The sequence below is a fragment of the Raphanus sativus genome, chromosome 8 (genome assembly GCF_000801105.2).
Source record: "Raphanus sativus cultivar WK10039 chromosome 8, ASM80110v3, whole genome shotgun sequence".
In the NCBI taxonomy this organism is placed as follows: Eukaryota; Viridiplantae; Streptophyta; class Magnoliopsida; order Brassicales; family Brassicaceae; genus Raphanus; species Raphanus sativus.
In genome coordinates this window covers 9,057,911-9,078,894 of record NC_079518.1, presented here as the reverse complement: position 1 = coordinate 9,078,894, position 20,984 = coordinate 9,057,911, and the positions used below count along the sequence as shown (strand labels likewise).

Below are 20,984 nucleotides of genomic sequence, written 5' to 3'. Positions count from 1 at the left end.
TACAACATATATAAAATAAATTTACAGCTATAATCAATTATCTACAACATAAATTTTGCAGATACAGTTTAGCCTTCTAAAATCTCTTTCACGTCACCTGGAAAATAAAGTTAAAGTGCGTGCTGTCCCGAATTATGTTATTCCGTAATGCTAGAGAGAAATTCCAACACGGATGAGAAGAAAAATAGAGAAGTTTTACTTTCTTTGTAAAAATAACTCTGGCCACATAATTATTATTTGAGGTTTTTTAACTTTTCGATAAATTTAATTATCTTGCCTTGTGTAGGATGTGTCTTGCACCTTTAGAGTTTAGGTGCGTTAAAAGTGATATTTTGTTTTTGTCATCCGAGAATTATATTAGAGCATCTCCAATGTATATCTCTATATTTTTCTCTAAAATAGAGATCTCTATAATAGAGGTTAATTTGCTATAATGTACACCTCTATAATAAAGTTCCTCTATTTTAGAGGAAAATATAGAGGAATCTCACTTTTTATCTCTATATTTAGAGATGAAAATAGCAAATCTCTATATTTTTCTCTATAAACTAGGTGTTTTCCTGCACCATATGCAGTGAAAAAAATTTAAATACTTTTTAACAGATAAATATAAATTATATTTAATTTTTTATTAATATTATAAATTTTATTTTTCTTATCAATATTTTATTATAAATTTGATTTAACTGAACATTAAAATTAAGATAAAAACAATTTTGTTTATTTTGAATTATATTTAAGAATGGGCATGTATATATTTAAAATTATTATATTAAATAAATATGTAAAATTTCATAATTGTCAAAAATTAAAATTAAAAAATATTTATAAAATCTCTAGATGTATATAAGAAACTAATGATTTTACGACTTAATTTGATTTTATAATTTAATTTTTATAATTTCTAAAATATGTATATATATTTTTGAAATATTTTTAATTTAAATGATATTTTGAAACTTGAAATGCCATAATTGAATATATTTATTTTAATGATGATTTATGAGTTATTACCATATTTTAAAAAAATCCAAAAATATAAATCGACAATAAATGTAATATGAGTTATTACCATATCTTAAAAAGTTTACCAAAAATATAAATTAACATTAAATATAATTTTCATGTCATATAATCTATAAGACATGTCATCAATTTTAGTATCCATGTCATATTATTTTGTGAAAATGATTGTAGAGAAGACATGTGACAAAATCACTTCTCAAATATAGTCTAGAGGATGCAAAATTTCATAATTGTCAAAAACTAAAATTAAAAATATTTATAAAATCTGTAGATATGTATAAGAAACTAATGATTTTACTATGTAATTTGATTTTATGATTTAATTTTATAATTTTCTAAAAATATGTATATATTTTTGAAATATTTTTAATTTAAATGATATTTTGAAATTTGAAATGTCATAATTTAATATATTTATTTTAATGATGATTTATGAATTATTACCATATTTTTAAAAAGTCCAAAAATATAAATCAACAATAAATGTAATATATGAGTTATTACCATATTTTAAAAAGTTTACCAAAAATATAAATTAACATTAAATATAATTGTTCATATCATATTAATCTATAAGACATATCATCAATTTTAGTAGCCATGTCATATTATTTTTGTGAGAATGATTGTAGAGAAGACATGTGGCAAAATCACTTCTCAAATATAGTCTAGGGGATAGAGGAACTCTATTATAGAGACATACATTGGAGTAAATCCACCTCTACAATAGAATTTCTCTATTTTAGGGAAAAATATAGAGATATAAATAGAGGTGAGTTGGAAATGGTCTTAGCAATGCAACCAAAGAATTGTGGCGCCGTCTTTATGTGTGTCAGACTGTCAGTGTGTGCATTTATGTATATACAGCTGCTAATAATTAGGAGAAATATACGAAACGTAACGACAACTGAGTTTTGTCTATATACCTCAATTATTGCAGGAGTTCCTGAAATAAATCCAAGATTTTCCGAACAACCACCAAATGAGCTTTAATCAAAGTTCACTTTCTTCAGTTTCATGTTCATTGGTGGACGCCTTACTCCCATCAGGAGTACATACCAGTTCGAACTATTTTATTATACTAACGTATATTGTAATCGGGCATAGTATATATAGAGTTGACCGGGTAATTATTGGTTGATGCTTGGTAGTTGGTATGCATACATACTTATATTGTCTCTTTAACGTTTTATTAAAACTGCCTTCCTCACATATATAGCCACTCTAGTATATAGACATTCGGATTTTTACCGAATTTTACATTAAATTAAAATTATCTACACGAAGAGGGTTACTAGAACAAGGAAAAAAAGAAAGGAAAAGTTAGGTTTGTTTTCCCAAACCGGATAAAAGTGAATCCAAAAGAGAATATTTGATAGTAGTACTGTCCCATGAGACATCTCACAGCTAAGATTTCTTGTGACTTTGATTTTTTTTTTCTTGAAACTTCCCGCCATAATTTTAGCACAAAAAAAAAAACTTCCCGCCATAACTAACTACGTACATTACACAAGCATGGACCCAATTAATCTTACAATATTGTGACTCTAACTTGTCATCTTCCAACCTTAGCTACATGCATGTTATATATTATTCTATTTCCATACATCAAATATGCTAATTCCCCTAGCTATAAATATATACATAATTCAACCTAGACACACCCCTCTCCCCCTTCCTCCTCTATTAAGCTTTTCTTTGAACCTTTACATGTCCTCGTGGTAAAACGTTTTTACATTTAAATATATATAGTAAGCTACAGATTTATTCACATAATGGGTTTGAAAGATATTGGGTCCACATTGCCACCGGGGTTTCGGTTTCACCCAAGCGATGAAGAGTTGGTTTGTCATTATCTCTGCAACAAGATTAGGGCAAAATCTCTCCACTGTAATGTTGAGGATGACGACGTTGATGAAGCCTTGAAGGATGCTACTGATCTTGTGGAGATTGACTTGCATATTTGTGAGCCATGGCAGCTCCCTGGTATTACACTGATTTAACTTTCCTAATTTTGAATTACATTTATGAACTTGTGATTAGCTATTACACGTATATATATAGAGTTTTAAAAGGGGACCGAGAATCTTGTTGCATTTTTCGGTTGGTTTGTTTTGTCTTTTAGGGAATTTGTTAAAAAGACAACTTGTAGATTATAAAATTGAAAGTTAGGTAATTTGAATTATCAAAAATATGTTAATTTGTTGCATTAAAGAACAATTATTAAAAATGCAGTAAAATATAACAGAGTTAAGCTTTGTGTGTAAACATGAAGACTGTTTTTGCTCCATATCAAAAGAAACTTAAGAAACACAAGAAACCTTAATTACTTTCATGACCAGCATCGCCTTGTTGTGGTGAATTAGTCTTTTTTTCTTCTTCTCAAAGTTGTGGTGAATTAGTCGAAATATATGTATATATTACAATTCATAAAATGTATATGTATATATATTATTTAGGATATGGTTGATGATAATTATGCTAACGGAGAATTTGCGGTCTATTATTCTTCTCAATTAAGGCAAAATAAAGGAATCTTTATTTATGTAGTCAGACATCTTCTTGCTCATCTTCTGTAAGGATTAAATTAATGTGAAACTGATTGGAATGTTTGAGAGAGCAATAATTTTCTTAGCTGAAGTCAAATGGTAATTATATTTTGTCAAAACTGAATACGGTGTCTCATCCTCCGTCTTGTCTTCTTTTTTTTTTTGATAACATGCTCCGTCTTGTCTACCTTACAAGTTCTATTTCAGCACATAAACCTTTTACACATGCACGAATTCAAGCAACAATCACAGTGATCCCATGATTAAAATATTAACTGGAAAGATACCAGAGTTTAAATATTTTCACTACGTTTTCAATAATCGGTTATTTTGGATGTGTTAAATGGCAAAATATCATAATTTTCACTGGTACTAAATATTGTTTGTGCTTCTATTATTCAAAGTTGTAACTAGTATATTTTGAATGTTTCTTATTAATGAAAAATACTTTAATTTGGTCAATTTGTATATTGTTACCTAAACATATACATTTAATAATTTTCTTAACAGAACTAAAGTAAAAATTTATAAACTTTAAATATAAATAATAACTTGACAATCTCTTGTATCTTACTCTTTACTCTACACAATATATAATATAATATTTATTATTTTATTTTATTTTGTACAAATTTGTCGATTTACTAATGATTTATAAAATCATGTATGTTGTGTAAATCAAGATGTGGCAAAGCTGAACGCCAAAGAATGGTACTTCTTCAGTTTCCGCGATCGAAAATATTGCACTGGTTATCGTACAAACAGAGCCACACTAAGTGGATACTGGAAAGCAACAGGCAAAGATCGATCTGTAATTGATCCACGAACAAGGCAATTGGTAGGGATGAGGAAAACACTGGTGTTCTACCGAAACAGAGCACCGCATGGGATCAAAACTACTTGGATCATGCACGAGTTCCGGCTTGAGTGTCCTAACATGCTACCCAAGGTACGATTATTCCCCAACAATAATCCATTCTCTCTTTTCATACTACTATCCATTATTAGTAATGATCATTTCACAATAATTATTAAGTAAGCATAACTTGAAACTTAGCTAATCTCACAAAATATGTCTACTCGTGAATGTCCCATGCACATATATAGATACCATATTTAGTATCAGCGTGTTGATTTTTGTAGCCAAAACAGAATTGAAAAGGGAGATAGTAGTGTATTTTTGAATTTTCTATATGAGTGGAAAATCATGATAAGTTAACCCACAAGGATACGAGCGATTTATCCTTTTAATTTTTTAAAATAACATTAATATATAAACTCGTATATATGTATGCATGGAGGACATGATGAGATGGCAGTAAATACAAAGAATAACGAATTTGTGCAAATAAAACAAAATAATGAAAGAAAGTGACAAAAGTGGCTTTAGTGCGTGTTTTGTCATTTGCTTGCACGAGACTGCACGTAAAGTAATGCATTCTTATAAACATACGTTTTTCCTAAACCATGTCCTCTCGTTTTGTCGGTATGTGGACACAGGAAGACTGGGTCTTGTGCAGAGTTTTCAACAAAGGCAGAGACTTATCACTACAAGACCATAAAAGTGATCACCTGACGCAAAGGTTTGCGTTTAATGACGCTCCGGATCTTAATTACGCTCCTAATTACAACAATCAGTTGCACCCTTTACTATCATCCTCTCCTTCAACCACCATCGACCCTCTACATCATCTTGATCAGTGGGGGCAGCTAATGAAGCAGCCTTCAAGGACTACTGGCCATCCCTATCATCACCATTGTAAACATCAAACCGTAGCATGTGGCTGGGAGCAGATGATGATTGGTTCGATATCATCATCGTCGGCACATGGCCATGATCACGAGTCCTTGCTAAATTTGCTTTACGCCGACAGTAACAACGATATCAACGTCACTGATGATCAGTACAATCAGAACTACGAGAAGATATTGTTGCCATCAGACTCAACTAGTTTGGATCATGATAAGATATGTGTGGGGTCATCATCCGATGGTGGTATGGTCTCTGATCCTCACATGGAATGTGGCGGCTTGAGTTTTGAGACTGACAACCCCCTTTCTTTCCATTGAAATATATACTACACAAGGGGTTATGCATATATTCGCCGATTTGTTGATTCGCAAAACGTGGAAAGATTTATTTAAAAGAAATTTTATATAATGATAATATGTAATATATAATAATGTGATAAATCTATGATCTTAGTTCTCCTTATCATATTCCCGTTCCTTTTGTTGCTTTCGGTTTATAACCGTTTAAAGAAGATTTTTCTCCCTTTTCTTATGTGTTCTGTTTTAATAAAAAGGAAAAATCAAAATTAAATATAATCTAAGGATATCCGCAGTTGAGGTCTTTCAAATAAATAAAAAATCAGTAAAAATAGTAATATTTTAATAAGAGAAGTTTTCAACTTAAAACTTTTGACATGAGTTTCAAATAAAAATTCTCCTATTGAAATATTATTTTTTGGTAAAATAATATAGTAAAAACCCTTAGCGCAGTAATATATATATAATCTAATGCAAATATGGTTAGGACAGGAGTAAAAATCACAATAAAAAAACGAGACGAATCTACACAAGAGCAGCTCCAACGTTTGATACTAGCAGTAGCAGGAGTTCTAACCATTTATTTTTTTAAAAATAGCTAAATTAAGAGAGAGTATTCAGAAGTTCAGTCTCTATGAACATCTCTAATGGGTATCTATCCATTAGAAATTTTGTTTTTTTAGCAACATCCATTAGATTTCTATGCAGTAATATATATATTATATATATGTGTATGTAGGTATGTGGTCTACAATTTTGTGGAAAAACTCCACCCACAGTTTTTTTTAAAAAAAATTTAAGATACTCTGGATTAAGTTTTCCACAAAATTATGAAACCTCACACCTACACACATTTATAATATATACACATATGCATACATGCATAAGAATATACACACATATATAAGAATATATCTCTATAATATTATTTGAGAAGTCAGTTTCCTATGTGTCGCGCTTACGTTAACTTTCACGATGGTTGATTACATTGATACACTTAATGAATTAAAAATATTACATTTAATACCTATTATTTTTTTAAATTTCCTTTTTGAAATTTTCCATACAACATATATTTTTTTGTCGGCCATATAACATATATATTAAAAAGGAAAATTTGTAAATTTTAAAAATCAAATTTAAAAACGAAAATATATGTATATATAATATGATTTCATTAAAAAAGAAAATTTCACAAGATAATAATATTCTATTTTAAAAATATTTTTAAATAACATAAATTATAATTTTGAAGTAATAAATACTTACTTTATATCTATTGTTTCTTAGATGAGAAATATATTTGCATATAATGTGATTTCATAAAAATAAATTTCAGAAAGATAATCTTGATATTAGAAAAAGAAATATTATTTATTTTAAAACATAATTTTAAACAATACAAATTATATATCTATCAATAATATAATTTGAGAAGTCAATTTCCTATGTGTCATACTCACGTTATTTCTCATGATAGTTGATTACACGGATAACTTTAATGAATTAAAATTATTACATTTAAATACTATTATTCTTTTAGTTTTCTTTTTTAAATTCTCCATATAACATATATATTAAAAAGGAAAAAATATAAAATTTTAAAAATCGAATTTATAAACAAAAATATATGTATATATAATATGATTTCATTAAAAAGGAAATTTCACATTATAGTAATATTCTATTTAAAAAAAAATAACATAAAATATACTTTTGAAGTAATAAAATACTTACTTTATATCTATTGTTTCTTATATGAAAAATATATACATTTGTATATAATGTGATTTCATAAAAACAAATTTCAGAAAGATAATTTTGATATTAGAAAAAAGAAATATTGTTTATTTTAAAACACAATATTAAACAATACAAAATATATATTTTCAAAGTAATATAAATATTTTGATATATCTATCTAATTTCTTAGATGATTACATAAAATAATTAAGTAACATAAACTAATCAACTTTAAATCTAAAAATAATAGATTATATTAAAATTAAGGAAGACAACAACCAACCTAAATGCAAATAAGAAAATTAATCAAAATTTTAATATATTTAGAATAAAAAATATTATAGTTGAATTCAGAGAAATAAATACAATCCAATATACCTAAATGATAACTAAATCGACTAGATATAACATATCTAAAATCATATGTTTAATTAAAGTAATGTAATATTATTAATATAAATTATGCATAAAATTTATAAATTAAATTTAAAATTAAAGTATATAGCAATCAACTATCATAGTATATTTATTTTATAAATATTTATGTCCGTGCATGAGAACGGGAAAATCAGCTAGTAAACTTTAATTGGTAGATACACCGTTGGAAGTGCTCTAAGAAACCGATTACATACATTATAGTACAGCTGTTAGTTAGACAATGTGTGAACATATTTTAAAAAATGCAATAATTATAATATTATTAATTTTATTTCTGTTTAATTTTATTTTTTAGAAACTGTCACAGGTTTAACCGATAATAGCATTTTTATTGCAGTCACTTGAAATGGGTTTTTAGTGAAAAAGTAATATGTGGACTCCACAAAAAGGAAGAAACATGTTACATAAATTCCGAAGGAAGAAACGTTTGATGTTAGTTTTGTGTAGTGTTTGTGGGCTCCATCGACATGTAATGGCCCGCGATTGATGTATTTTCTTAAATCGAACAGAAAAAAAACCAAGTGAGTATGCACGACAAAGATGCTCTAATGTTGTTCGCCAAAAAATGTACCTCGAAACTCCCCTTTTATTTATGAGAAGAAAGGGTTACATACAAGTTACATGCCGGTGTGTTTATTAGACGCATATTTTGGACATACATTAAAAGCTTAGAGTGGGCATGGCATGATTACAATCTGACCATTAGAATTGTAACCATGCTACTACTTTATTATTACTAAAAACAAAAACATTTTAACTTAAGCCTCGACTATCTGATCGATCAACTGTTGTTGCCCACTGCGCGCATGAGTCAAAGTGGTCTCAAGCGTGTTGAACTTGATCCTTCTAGCTTCCTCGAGAGAGATCTGGTAAGCATTGGTTAGAACCTCTAGTGGCAAGGCCCTCAAAGCCGATGTTCGACCAGCCAAAGTGCTGATCATTGCGTTAGCGTTCGTCTTGAAAGAAATCCATTCGAAATTGTTTTGAGACTGGACAACATATGCGAATCCTTGTGGGATGACCACTAGCTGTCCTTTCTGTACCTGCTGGTCCAACACGTTCTGTCCGTTGTCGTTCACAACTTGGATCCTTGCTTGTCCTCTAGTGCAGTACAAGATCTCGTTCGCGTTCATGTTGTATTTCGGAAGCACCATTGAATTCTGAAATAGTGACCATGCCTTTCATTATCACATACATATAAGCTAATTTCCAATTTCTTATATGTTTTCTCTAAATAAAAATTGAGATATGAATATGAACTGGATAGCAAATATCATATGTTGACAAAAAAGAAGAAGAAAATATTATATAAGTTGATATATAATCTCTTTATTTATTTTAGATAGTATATATAAACATTAAATGTGTTTTAATTTAATTCTTTTGAATAATTTTTAATAATATATCTAATGTAACTATTAATAGATAAAGTACTTACACCCTGGATAATGCCACGGGTGGCGCTGAGTCTGACATACTGCAAGATGGGCAAGGTCAAGCTGTTAACGCTGGTCACACGACCAAGGTTGGGCTTGTACACGTCAGCACGGGCTGGGTCGTCAATGTTCTCGTGTGTCCTCATGCTGCAGATAGTCTCCTCCAAGCCGTTGTCTTGTGGGCTTTGTGGTGGGCCACGTGGGTGCCTCCACTTCTCGCTCTCGTAGGACTGTCTTGGAGGCGGCCTAACAACCTGGAAAGGTCCCTTAACACGAACGATGTTTCCTCTGTTGTCTTGTTTGTTCTGAAGCTCCTGAGCCAACCTAACGTCGATCTTCAAGGCCTGAGCTAGGACCTGAGGGTCGAATCCGCTCAACATGTTCTGTTGCTGTTCTTGTTGCTGGGGGCCACCAAAACCGCCTTGTGGGTTGTTACCAGCCAAACGGAACACCTATGCACAGATCACAAATACAAACATTTATGTATATTAGGTAAATTGATATGGTAGATATCACAATAGTGAATGATTTTTGCATATATACTCTAGGGTTGCGGTCAAGTTGGTTTTGGTAGTTGGCAATGTCGAGAAGAGAGATGATGACAAGTGGCTGGTCTCCAGTGTTGTAGATCCAATGGGCAGAGCCCGGAGTGACGGCAATGACGTCTCCATGTCGGACATGTTCCACCTTCTGGTGCATGTCACGGAACCCTTGTTGTCCTTGCTGTCCCTGCTGCCCTTGTTGTCCCTGCTGCCCTTGCTGTCCCTGTTGCCCTTGTCCTTGTCCTTGCCATGGCTTTCCTTGTTGTTGTCCTTGCATAGGCTGCGAGTCCATGAAGGTCTCGGCACATCCTGGGATCACTCTTCCGCTAATACCCATTCCTATAAATTTTATAGATTGAGAGAAAGTGAAATATATGGGGTCATTATGACATAATATATACTAATTTGATAGGAAAATGTTACTATGTATGTGTGTGTAAAAAGATATGGACCTTGAACAACGTAGGAAATTTTTGGGGAGCTGAAAAAGGTAGGAAGGTAAAGACCGCCTTGTTCGATTACAAGACGAGAGACAGAGACACCAGCACATCGGATTTGAGGGTGGTTGTGATCCCAGTATTGGATCTGACCAGCCTCACTCTTGATAGTTTCGGTGGCTTGGAGAACGTCTAAGTTATCGAGGTTACACTCGTTTTGCAGCTGAGGAGGAACCCCTAGAGACTGTCTTGCGAGACATCCGTTAAGGGCCAGGAGAACCCCGAACGTTGCGACGAGGAGATGAGCAAGCTTAATCATTTTTGTGTGTGTTGTGAGAGATGGATGAAGAAAACGGGTGACTTGGTGGGAGTTTATATATTGTGGAGTGAGCATTAAGGTTTGTGTGTGCATGAAGTCGTGTGTCTATGGTTTTTACACGTCAACTCTGTGCTCAAGCAAGTGTACGTCTCACTGTCATGCGCCTAGCTCTATCTCCGCATATGCCAAAACACGACAAGTTCAAATGTATCTATATCATCTTTAGGTTCACGTTCGTTATCCGGAATTCTAGATATATTAATTTGTCAAGAAACCTAGAGCCGTATAAAGAGTTTCTTGTCTTGCATAAGGTCAAAGACCACAAGTATATATACAAACTAGATGACCTAATGTCTTACGGTATGTACCGACATATAAGGAATAATAACATAATAGATTACAACAGGATATATGGAAATATTCTGTATATATCCTCAATACCCCCCCTCAAGTTGGAGAGTGAAGATCAAGAACTCCCAACTTGGGTAAGAAGACATCAAATTCCTTGCGTCCAAGAGGTTTAGTGAAAATGTCTGCAAGTTGGGAAAGCGTAGAAACATGTTTGGTTGCAATGGTGCCTTTGATAATCTCATCACGAATGAAGTGACAGTCGTTCTCAACGTGTTTCGTACGTTCATGGAACACCGGGTTAGCAGCCAAGTAGATTGCAGATTTGCTGTCACAATGCAGGAGTATCGGAGATGTAAAATGAATACCGAATGTACGAAGTAGATTTCGAATCCATAGAAGTTCCTGGACAGTGTAAGACATGGCGCGATATTCAGCCTCACAGCTTGATCGAGAGACGCAGTCCTGCTTCTGCGTTTTCCAAGAGATAGGAGACCCTCCGAGTGTGATAAACCAGCCAGTAAGAGAGCGACGAGTAGTACGACAACCAGACCAGTCAGAGTCGCACCATGCTTCCAGAGTAAGCTCAGTATGAGCACGAAGTAGGATACCTTGGCCGGGATTGCCCTTTAGATAACGCACAACTCGTATAGCCGCATCCCAGTGAGCCACCTTGGGCTTCTGCATGAACTGCGCAAGAAGATGTACAGAGTAAGCAAGATCCGGACGAGTAACAGCCAAGTAGATAAGTCGACCAATAAGTCTTCGGTAAGCAGCAACATCTGCGAAATCTGGTCCTTTGTCCAGGGCCAGTGTCTGATTCTGTTCCACCGGAAAAGCTACAGGTTTTGCAGCTAGTAGACCCGTTTCTGCAATGATCCCTAGAGCGTACTTGCGTTGACAGAGGTAAATGCCAAGAGGACTGCGAGATAATTCAAGTCCAAGAAAGTACTTTGAAACTCCGAGATCTTTCATATGAAAGCATTTGTTCATGTATGCTTTAAAAGATGCCAATAAGACCGGTGTGCTAGCAGACATGACCAAATCATCAACGTAGACTAGCACCTGGATAAACTCAGTACCACGATCCAGAATAAATAAGGAGTAGTCGGAACGAGACTGAGAGAAACCGTATGAAATAAGTGATGAGGAGAGCTTCTCGAACCAACAACGAGGAGCTTGCTTTAATCCGTAAAGAGACTTTTTCAGAAGGCAGACCTTGTTCTTATCGGAGCCACGGAAACCAGGAGGAGGACGCATATAAACCTCTTCTTTCAGATCACCGTGTAGGAAGGCGTTATGCACGTCCATTTGATGAACCTCCCAGTTCCTAGAAGCTGCGATTTGGAGAAAAGTACGCACGGTCGTCATCTTCGCGACTGGTGCGAATGTTTCCTCGTAGTCCTCTCCTTCAACCTGACTGTTTCCACACACAACTAGGCGAGATTTTCGACGTTCCAGAGTACCATCAGCCCGAAATTTGAATTTAAAAACCCATTTGCAGCTGAGAGCGTGTTTCCCGGGAGGTAAGTCAACAACGATCCAAGTTTCGTTGTCTTCAAGAGCAACGTATTCGTCCTGAATTGATTCTCGCCAAAGTTCATCGAGAATAGCTTGGCGATAAGAAGTTGGTTCAATCAAAGTGGAGATAGCGGCAAGAAAATGTCGATGACTCTCTGAGAATCGCGAGCAATCAACATAGAACTCAAGTCCATAAGGTGTGACCGTAGGAGAAGAAGCAACTGGTAAGATAGTTTGCAAGACGTAATCGTGAAGCTTAGTTGGAATAGTCTTAGTTCTAAGTCCACGTCCAAATTCCTGTATCGAAAGAGCCGGAGATGACTCTGTTTCAGGGGCAGGCTGTTGTAAAGAAACAGTAGTAGGAGTTTCAATGTTGTCTGAAGTAGTCGGCAAAGGTAAAGGCTCAGGCGAGGAGCCAAGTTCAGTGTCAGATGCAGAGATGATCGTAGGAGCCAAAGTAACATCCTGTGTCGGAGAGACGGGTTCAGGTTCCGGAATAAGCTCGTGTGTCTCAGAGATAGGTTCAGGTTCCGGAGTAATCTCGTGTGTCTCAGCCGAAGGAACATCCGGTGTCTCAGAGGTCGAAGGCTCGTGAGCTATAGTAGGTAAGACCGGAGAAACAGGAGCAGAGATAGGCGGTGATTCTGCAGGAGGAGGTAATGACTCTGTGATAGTTGCAGGTTCGACCGGAGGTGCAGGAACTGAAGCTATCTTTGCGTAAGGAAATTCTGATTCACAGAAAACTACATCTCTGCTTGTAAAGATCTTTCGAGAAGCAAGATCATAAATGCGCCAACCTTTCTGTCCATGAGGATAGCCGAGAAACACTCCTGTAATGCTGCGAGAAGCAAATTTGTCTCCCTTATGATGCTGGTTATGTGCATAACATAAAGATCCAAATACTCGAAGATGACTCAACGGAGGCGGCTTGTTGTAAAGTAGTTCGTATGGTGTTTTACCATTGAGTAAGGGTGTCGGAGTTCTATTAATTAGATAAGCAGCAGTCATAATGCATTCTCCCCAGAAGCTGATAGGAAGTGAAGCTTGAAAACGAAGAGCCCTGGCGACATTTAAAATATGGCGATGCTTTCTTTCAGCTCGACCGTTTTGCTGCGGCGTTCCAGCACAAGATGTTTCATGTATAATCCCTTTTTCTCTAAAATACTTTGTCATACACATGAATTCAGTTCCATTATCACTGCGAAGTCTCTGTATATTCGTATGAAACTGAGTGTGAACCATGGATATGAAGTTCTGAATGGTCTTGGATACCTCAGTTTTGGTTGGTAATAGATAGAGCCAGACACTACGGGAATAGTCGTCAACAAGAGTTAAGAAGTATCTAGCACCAGACCTTGTTGGATGTCTATAGGGTCCCCACAAATCACAATGGACCATCTCAAATGAAGCTTTAGTTTTATTAGAACTTATAGGAAAAGGACATCTTGTCTGTTTGGCGCGAATACAAATCTCGCAAACCTTATTTTGAGATACACTATCAATAGAAACTGAAATAGGTAAAAAATCCAACACTTTAGAAGAGGGATGTCCTAAGCGATGGTGCCAAACATCTGAAGTCACGGATTTGTCCTGATGAATAGCGCCTGCAAACTCCATCCCTCGCAGAAAATAAAGACCTTCCGACTGCTCAGCCACTCCAATCAGCGTCTTCGTAATGCGGTCCTGAATCAGTCCAAGTTTATCAGTAATCTGAAATATACACTTTTTCTGTCGTGCTAGCTGAGAAACAGAGATCAAATGACAGTGAAGTCCATTGACAAATAACACATTCTCAATCGTAAGGTTAGAGCTCAAGACTGCCGTCCCTTGCTGTGTAGCAAGTGTAATTCTCCCATCAGGTAATTTAACAGGTAACGAGACTGTATCTCGAATGTCAGTAAGTGAATCAAGTGAACCGGTCATATGGTTCGTGGCCCCTGAATCAATGATCCAAGAAAAAGTAAGAGACGTACCACTCAATGTATGTGGTGGTGTCTTACGCTCATTAAGCATGGTCACAAGAGTTTTCCACTGGTCGTCATTAAGACCGGTAAGGCCAATGCGGTCAGAAGAAGTGATTGTATTGGCAGAATGGTGTGGACCATGAGAGACTGCATTTGCACGAGCAGGTTCAGTAGGTTGTGGACGAGTAGATGATGAGGATGATCCGCGTCCAGTGCCAGAAGATAGTCGTCCACGAGGTCTATCACCCCACCATTCAGGGTAACCAAGAGTACGGAAACAATTTGACGCAATGTGTCCTTTACGAGCACAGCTAGTGCACACAAGCTTCATCCTTTCCTCTTTGGAGATGTAGGGGCCAGAAGATGAAGAAGACCCGAAGCTCTGAGTCGTACGAACTGCATGAGCCATCGTTTCAATCTTTTCATCAAGAGTGCGCGTCGTATGTTTGGAATCCTCGTCTTGGAGCAGAGCACTGTATGCCACATCAAGTGAAGGAAGAGGATCTCTTGCTAGCAGGTTCGATTTAACTGAACCATGAAGAGATTCGTCGAGTCCTTTGAGGAACTCATGAAGTTTATCCTCCTCCCTCTCTTTCTCAAGGTCAGCACCAATAGGACAGCCACAGTTCTTGATAATGCGATGTTCCGCCAACGCCGTCCATAATTGCATTAACTTCCCATAATAAGCTTCAATGGATAAACCATGCTGTCTGCAAGTCGCAAGCTCCGCCTTAATACGTTGAACTCTCTGTCCGTTGTTCACAGAGTATCGCTTCCGTATGTGATCCCAGTAGTCACTTGCGATTTCAAGGTGAGAGAGATTAGAGCGGACAGATTCAGTAATAGTCAGCTTAATCCAAGATAAGACCAAAGCGTTGTTGGTCCACCTATCATCTAGATCATCAGAGTCTTGAGACGGCTCTGAGATAGTTCCATCAACAAAGCCAAACTTCTTTCTCGCTTTAAGTGCCATCCTCAAATTTGTAGCCCACTCGTTGTAGTTGGGACCTTTGAGTAGAGGTTGAGATATCACCGACCCGGGGTTGTCACTGGAAGATAAATCATAAGGTGATATTGTACGCCGGCGAACCTCAACACGAGAAGAAGAAGGAGATTTCACGCCAGATTCCTTAGTTAAGTCGTCACCATCGCTGCTTCCCATAGCTTCGAATCACAGAGAAGATGACGAAAAATTCAAAGAAGAACAAAGCCAAAAATTTTTTGTGTTTAAAGCTCTGATACCATGTCAAAAAACCTAGAGCCGTATAAAGAGTTTCTTGTCTTGCATAAGGTCAAAGACCACAAGTATATATACAAACTAGATGACCTAATGTCTTACGGTATGTACCGACATATAAGGAATAATAACATAATAGATTACAACAGGATATATGGAAATATTCTGTATATATCCTCAATATAATTTCTCATTTATAATCATCTTATATCTATTTAGCCATAATAATTCAATTTAAACTGGATAGGTGAATTTGAATTTTAACCCAAAAAAAAACTGGATAGGAGAATCTACTTGTTTGACATTTAACACTAGAATTAGATTAAATTTGTGGCCTTGTGATCGAAGAGTTTACAGGATACAGCCAAAATATGGTTTTAAAACTCAAATAAAAGAGTTTGTATTAAGAATAAGATATAGAGAGCAAGAAAGTGACACATGATAGATGCGGCGACACTGGGAGGGTTTGAAGTTTGATACTGTTTTTGTCTTCTGCGACTTGACTCGACAACTGTTCCGTTGCATGTTTAGTCGCGGTGACATGTGTCCATGGCCTTGTCCAAACCAGAAGCCGGGTTCAGTCATCCCTTATATTATCAATCAAGCTCATGAATTAACCATTTAACATTTTAGCTTTCGGAATCGATTTTTTATTTAAATTACGTTCCCTGCCAAAGAACTAGCACGTAATTAGCTTCATACCAAAAGACTATTATGTGAAAGCTAGTAACTGAACTATTTTTAATAATACTTTTTTTTGTTATTCTATTATGCATGAAATTTTTTTTTGAAGACAAAATTTATAATATTGATAGCTTTATAATCTAATAATTTTATTTACTTAATTAAGAAGATATTTATATTTTTAAAATTTCTGTTTACATCATACACTAACCCACTTTATTAAAAAAATTACGCCAAACAAGAGTACAAACAAATTTTATATATGATTTTTAAACTTCAAATCATCATGACTATCACTGGACTCAACGATTCCTACAACTGAAAACAATACTTACATACAACTTCCTTTTTCTCTTTTTTTTTGTTTATATGTCAATGAGTCAAACCTTTGGAACAAGTAGTTTCATATCGAGGTTGACACTGGGCTTTTAGTGTATAAGTAATATGGGCTTAAGTTAAAATAACGTGGGCCCAAAGCTCCTATCTCAACCGAAAACTTCGAGACCGTCCTATATTCTTTCTTGAGTAGAAAGCCGGTGAGAGCTTAAACCCTAAACCCATTTCCGACGATCTTCCCCCCTCTCTTCTCCGCGACATTAGCAAAGCTATCAGCCTCTCAGGTAGGTACACTTCTTGCCAAATTTTCCTCACGTCTTCTCTGTTTTAGAATAAGTAAATTCGTGATTTTTTCTGCTCGAATTTTGCCCAATTAGTCGTTGCAATTGTGCCAAAGATGCGAGTTTTACTGTTTAATTAGCAATGATTCTGCGGAACTGATGATGGGTCTTCCTTAAAGTTTCTACCTTTGATGTAATTTTGACTTGGTTTGACTAGATCTGATTCTGAACTTTGATTATTATTATAATTATTGGGTTGTGCAGATGAATCTCAACAACGTGAAAGTTCCCAAGGTGCCAGGTGGTGGTGCTGCATCTGCGTTGCTTAAGGTTGGTATTATCGGTGGGCTCGGTCTCTACGCTGCCACACAGAGTCTCTACAATGTCGACGGAGGTCATCGAGCCATCATGTTCAACCGTTTAGTCGGTGTTAAAGACAAGGTTAGTTAATAGTTAGTGCTCTCTTCTTTCAAACTGTGTCTTTTTGAGCTTCTAGTGGATGAAAGTTTAGTGGATGAAAGTTTCTCCCTTTTAATGTTCCCAAACGAGATCTCATGTGTGGTTTGTGACATCTGGATGAGAGTTATATCTTTGTTGATTCTGAATGAGTTTTAATGATGATAGTCTTCTTAATTCACAATCACGTGTATGTATGCAGTTAGTAAAGTTTATATCTTGTTACTACGCAGGTTTACCCTGAGGGCACGCACCTTATGGTTCCTTGGTTCGAAAGGCCGGTCATTTACGACGTTCGTGCCCGACCTTACCTTGTTGAGAGTACATCTGGAAGCCGTGATCTCCAGATGGTAACTTTTTTTCACTTTTTTTTTTTTTAATTTGGATTGGAGAAATGTGATTTCTTAACTTTTCTGATATGTTACTTGTGGTGTGATGTCAACGTTTTTGAAACTTTTCAGGTGAAGATTGGGCTGAGGGTTCTCACGCGTCCCATGGCGGATCAGTTACCTGAGATCTACAGAACCCTCGGTGAGAACTACAGCGAGAGAGTTCTGCCTTCCATAATCCACGAGACTTTGAAAGCTGTTGTTGCTCAGTACAATGCAAGCCAGCTTATCACCCAGAGAGAGGTATACAAGTGTCTCTGTAAATATATGCATATCTTTTTCCACTTTCTTAGTGAGTCAGGTTATGGAATATATTTTTTGGGCTGCTCTCAGGCTGTCAGTAGGGAGATTAGGAAGATTCTGACTCAACGAGCAACAAACTTCAACATTGCGCTTGATGATGTGTCCATCACGACCCTGACATTTGGGAAAGAGTTCACTGCTGCTATTGAAGCAAAGCAGGTGGCTGCTCAAGAGGCTGAGAGGGCTAAGTTCATCGTTGAGAAGGCTGAACAAGACAAGAGAAGTGCAGTTATCCGCGCCCAGGTAAAGAGAAACTTTCTACATTCTCCTAAGTTCTTAGACTCTGATATTGTTGTGTGACAAAACGTTCTCATACCTTCTGTGTAGGGAGAAGCCAAGAGTGCTCAGCTCATAGGTCAAGCAATTGCAAACAACCAAGCGTTCATAACGCTCAGGAAGATCGAGGCGGCGAGAGAGATTGCTCAAACCATAGCACACTCGGCCAACAAGGTGTACCTGAGCTCTGATGATCTTTTGCTTAACCTACAGGAGATGAATTTGGAAGTGAATCCAAAGAAGTAGAGAGGATTCTAAAAGTAAAAACCCACATGTGGGTTGTGTCGTCTTTTCAATTCTTCTCGCATCATTTGGAACAAAAGATGAGACCTTTGGATTGTTATATACTTTATAATATGTTGTTCTTGGGAAGAAGAGACCGTCTTTGCTTAATAAGTCAATTGTAATAAACTTGTCGTTTGGGAGAGAATTAAACGAAGTATTGAGACTTGGATTTGGAGTTCAATGGGCACATCTAACAAGGAAAATATCATTTGGTGAATAATTTTATGATTTTGAGTAAACAAATCTTTCTATGAAAGTGATCTTGCAGAAGCTGTAAACATCATTCTGTTTGTAACACTTCAACAAAGGAAGAGAAGGAAAAGTATAAGCTCAAGTTCCTTGACTTCATGCTCTATGCCTCTTCTTTGCAATCACGAAGGAGCTCCTTACTGGTTTGTGGCGGCTTCTTCTTGCACACACGCTGCCACGGCATTACTCCCCTAACTAAAGAGTAATCTCATAGCTCTAGACTGGGACCCAATAAAAGGACAAAAGCTTTTGTACATCTTCACTGAAGATTCTTCAGTTCTTGTTTTTTTGAGGACATGAACCAAACCTTGAGCGAGTTACTTTAACTAACAAAAAGTTCCCCAGAAACCGTATATTACCAATCAAAACATCACACAACAGAACCAATGCTTTTGTTGATTACCCAAGAAGCTTCTTAAACCCGGCCTTCTGTTCTGCAGATAATCTCGCTGGAAACTTGATGTTGAACTTGAGGATCAAGTTCCCTTTCTTTGTCTGATCTTTCTGAAGTGGCATTCCCTCTTTAGGCACCACCTCACCATACTCTGGATGGATCACGTTTGTCACTGGGATTGTAAGCGTCCGACCATCAAGGGTCGTTAGGTTTACTGTGTACCCTGTTAGTGCATCAGCTAGTGAGATCTTCTGTGTGACAATCAAGTCGTTGCCCTCACGTGTGAACACGGGATGGGGTTTCTCGTCGATGATGAAGACAAGATCAGCTGGAATCACTCCGGGATGCTCATTGCCTTTCTCAGGGAATGTGATCTTTGTGCCTTTCTTCCATCCTGGTTTCACTCCAATCGTTATAATCTCTTTTGTTTGCATTACTTTGCTGCAGTTGAAAGAAAAAAAGAGAACACAGAGGTTAGTTCTTGTCAAGACTACAACTAGATCCTGCTCAAATCAAACAGAGGTAACTACTAACTGATCAATGTCTTTCATTGCAAGATAATAACGGTGTGTGAGTTTGATTGCTTACCCGCTGACATCTACAATATCTCTAATGATCTTCATCTTCTTGGTGGTTCCTTTGTAAAGATCTTCAAGGCTACAAGGCAGCTTGCTCTCTATTGGAGCCACTTTCCTAGCTGCACCGTGATGATGATGATGATGCATAGATCCACCACCACCACCACCTCCTACTTCACCAAACGAGGCATACATATCATCACCAAACATGCGGCTAGAGAATCTCTGCCCTCCACTGCCACCAAACGGGTTTGAAAACCCGAAAATCTCAGCTAATAAATCATCCGCACTCCTCGGGTTGAATCTGAAAGGTAAAGGTCCATCTCCTGTTGAGAAGGAGGAGGCTCCACCACCAGCATTAGGAGGTGGCACGTTCCCTTTTAATCCTTCCTTGCCGTATTGATCATACACCGCTCTCTTCTGAGGATCACTAAGAACCTAAGCAACTCACACACAAGACCAATATCAGCACACATAAAGCTATTACTATCCTCCTGAGGAAGTTACACAGATGCACTAAACGTATACTCAGAGGTTCTCTCTCACTGGTTGAAATGTATAAAGCAACCATCTTTGACTATACTATGATTCTAATTACTCAAGAACATAAAATCTGAGAGACCCACAAGCCAAAACATCAGCAGCTCGTGAAATAAGCAACCAGTGGTCGTGAAAGTCGACGAATTGCATTCTCAAATCGGGACGAAATCAATAAAGGAATCATCTTTTAGATTGAGACACATTGAGGAACATACTCACATCGTAGGCTTCGGAGATCTGCTTGAACTTAGACTCGGCGTCTTTTTTGTTGTCGGGGTTCTTGTCGGGATGCCATTTCATGGCGAGTTTTCTGTAAGCTTTCTTAAGGTCATCGTCGTTGGCGCTTCTATCAACCTGTAAAGCCTTGTAGTAATCCACACCCATCTCACCACCACCACTTCCTCCTCCTTCTTCTTCTTCCTCTTCTTTTTTTGCGTTCACGTTTGGTGTTTCTTACTTGTAGACCATCTCTACACGATCGATCACTATCTCTCGGCGATGACGGGCTGACGGTGGGAAGTTAACCTCTTCGCTCTCTTTTTCGGACGTGGCGTTTTTGAACCCGCGACCTTTGACTCACAAAACTAACGCGGTTCGAATCTAC

The 20,984-nt window shown here is 36.4% G+C and overlaps 4 protein-coding genes across 5 annotated transcripts; 2 read left to right on the top strand and 2 right to left on the bottom strand.

Annotated features, from left to right (window-relative positions):
• The first annotated feature begins 2,753 nt into the window (after window positions 1-2,753).
• Window positions 2,754-5,762, top strand: LOC108821610 (NAC domain-containing protein 30-like). Its single transcript, XM_018594609.2, has 3 exons — window positions 2,754-3,012; window positions 4,259-4,524; window positions 5,076-5,762. The coding sequence occupies exons 1-3, from the start codon at window positions 2,802-2,804 to the stop codon at window positions 5,643-5,645; spliced, it is 1,047 nt and encodes a 348-aa protein (XP_018450111.2). The 5' UTR covers window positions 2,754-2,801; the 3' UTR covers window positions 5,646-5,762.
• Window positions 5,763-8,373: 2,611 nt separating this feature from the next.
• LOC108819914 (cruciferin CRU1-like) lies at window positions 8,374-10,576 on the bottom strand. Its single transcript, XM_056991660.1, has 4 exons — window positions 10,236-10,576; window positions 9,785-10,122; window positions 9,244-9,693; window positions 8,374-8,965 (listed from the first exon to the last, which is right to left on the bottom strand). Exons 1-4 carry the CDS (start codon window positions 10,537-10,539, stop codon window positions 8,564-8,566), a joined length of 1,494 nt encoding a protein of 497 aa, XP_056847640.1. The 5' UTR covers window positions 10,540-10,576; the 3' UTR covers window positions 8,374-8,563.
• Window positions 10,577-16,803: 6,227 nt separating this feature from the next.
• LOC108818634 (prohibitin-1, mitochondrial) lies at window positions 16,804-18,788 on the top strand. 2 transcript variants are annotated; one of them, XM_018591546.2, is made up of 6 exons: window positions 16,804-16,913; window positions 17,175-17,351; window positions 17,600-17,716; window positions 17,828-17,998; window positions 18,089-18,301; window positions 18,386-18,788. In XM_018591546.2, exons 2-6 carry the CDS (start codon window positions 17,175-17,177, stop codon window positions 18,578-18,580), a joined length of 873 nt encoding a protein of 290 aa, XP_018447048.1. In that variant the 5' UTR covers window positions 16,804-16,913; the 3' UTR covers window positions 18,581-18,788. The 2 variants fall into 2 exon arrangements, with proteins under 2 accessions (XP_018447048.1, XP_018447049.1); XM_018591547.2 differs by having other exon boundaries at window positions 16,815-16,917.
• A 53-nt stretch (window positions 18,789-18,841) lies between these two features.
• LOC108818633 (uncharacterized) lies at window positions 18,842-20,963 on the bottom strand. Its single transcript, XM_018591545.2, has 3 exons — window positions 20,600-20,963; window positions 19,851-20,278; window positions 18,842-19,703 (listed from the first exon to the last, which is right to left on the bottom strand). Exons 1-3 carry the CDS (start codon window positions 20,762-20,764, stop codon window positions 19,268-19,270), a joined length of 1,029 nt encoding a protein of 342 aa, XP_018447047.1. The 5' UTR covers window positions 20,765-20,963; the 3' UTR covers window positions 18,842-19,267.
• Between the last annotated feature and the right edge of the window lie 21 nt (window positions 20,964-20,984).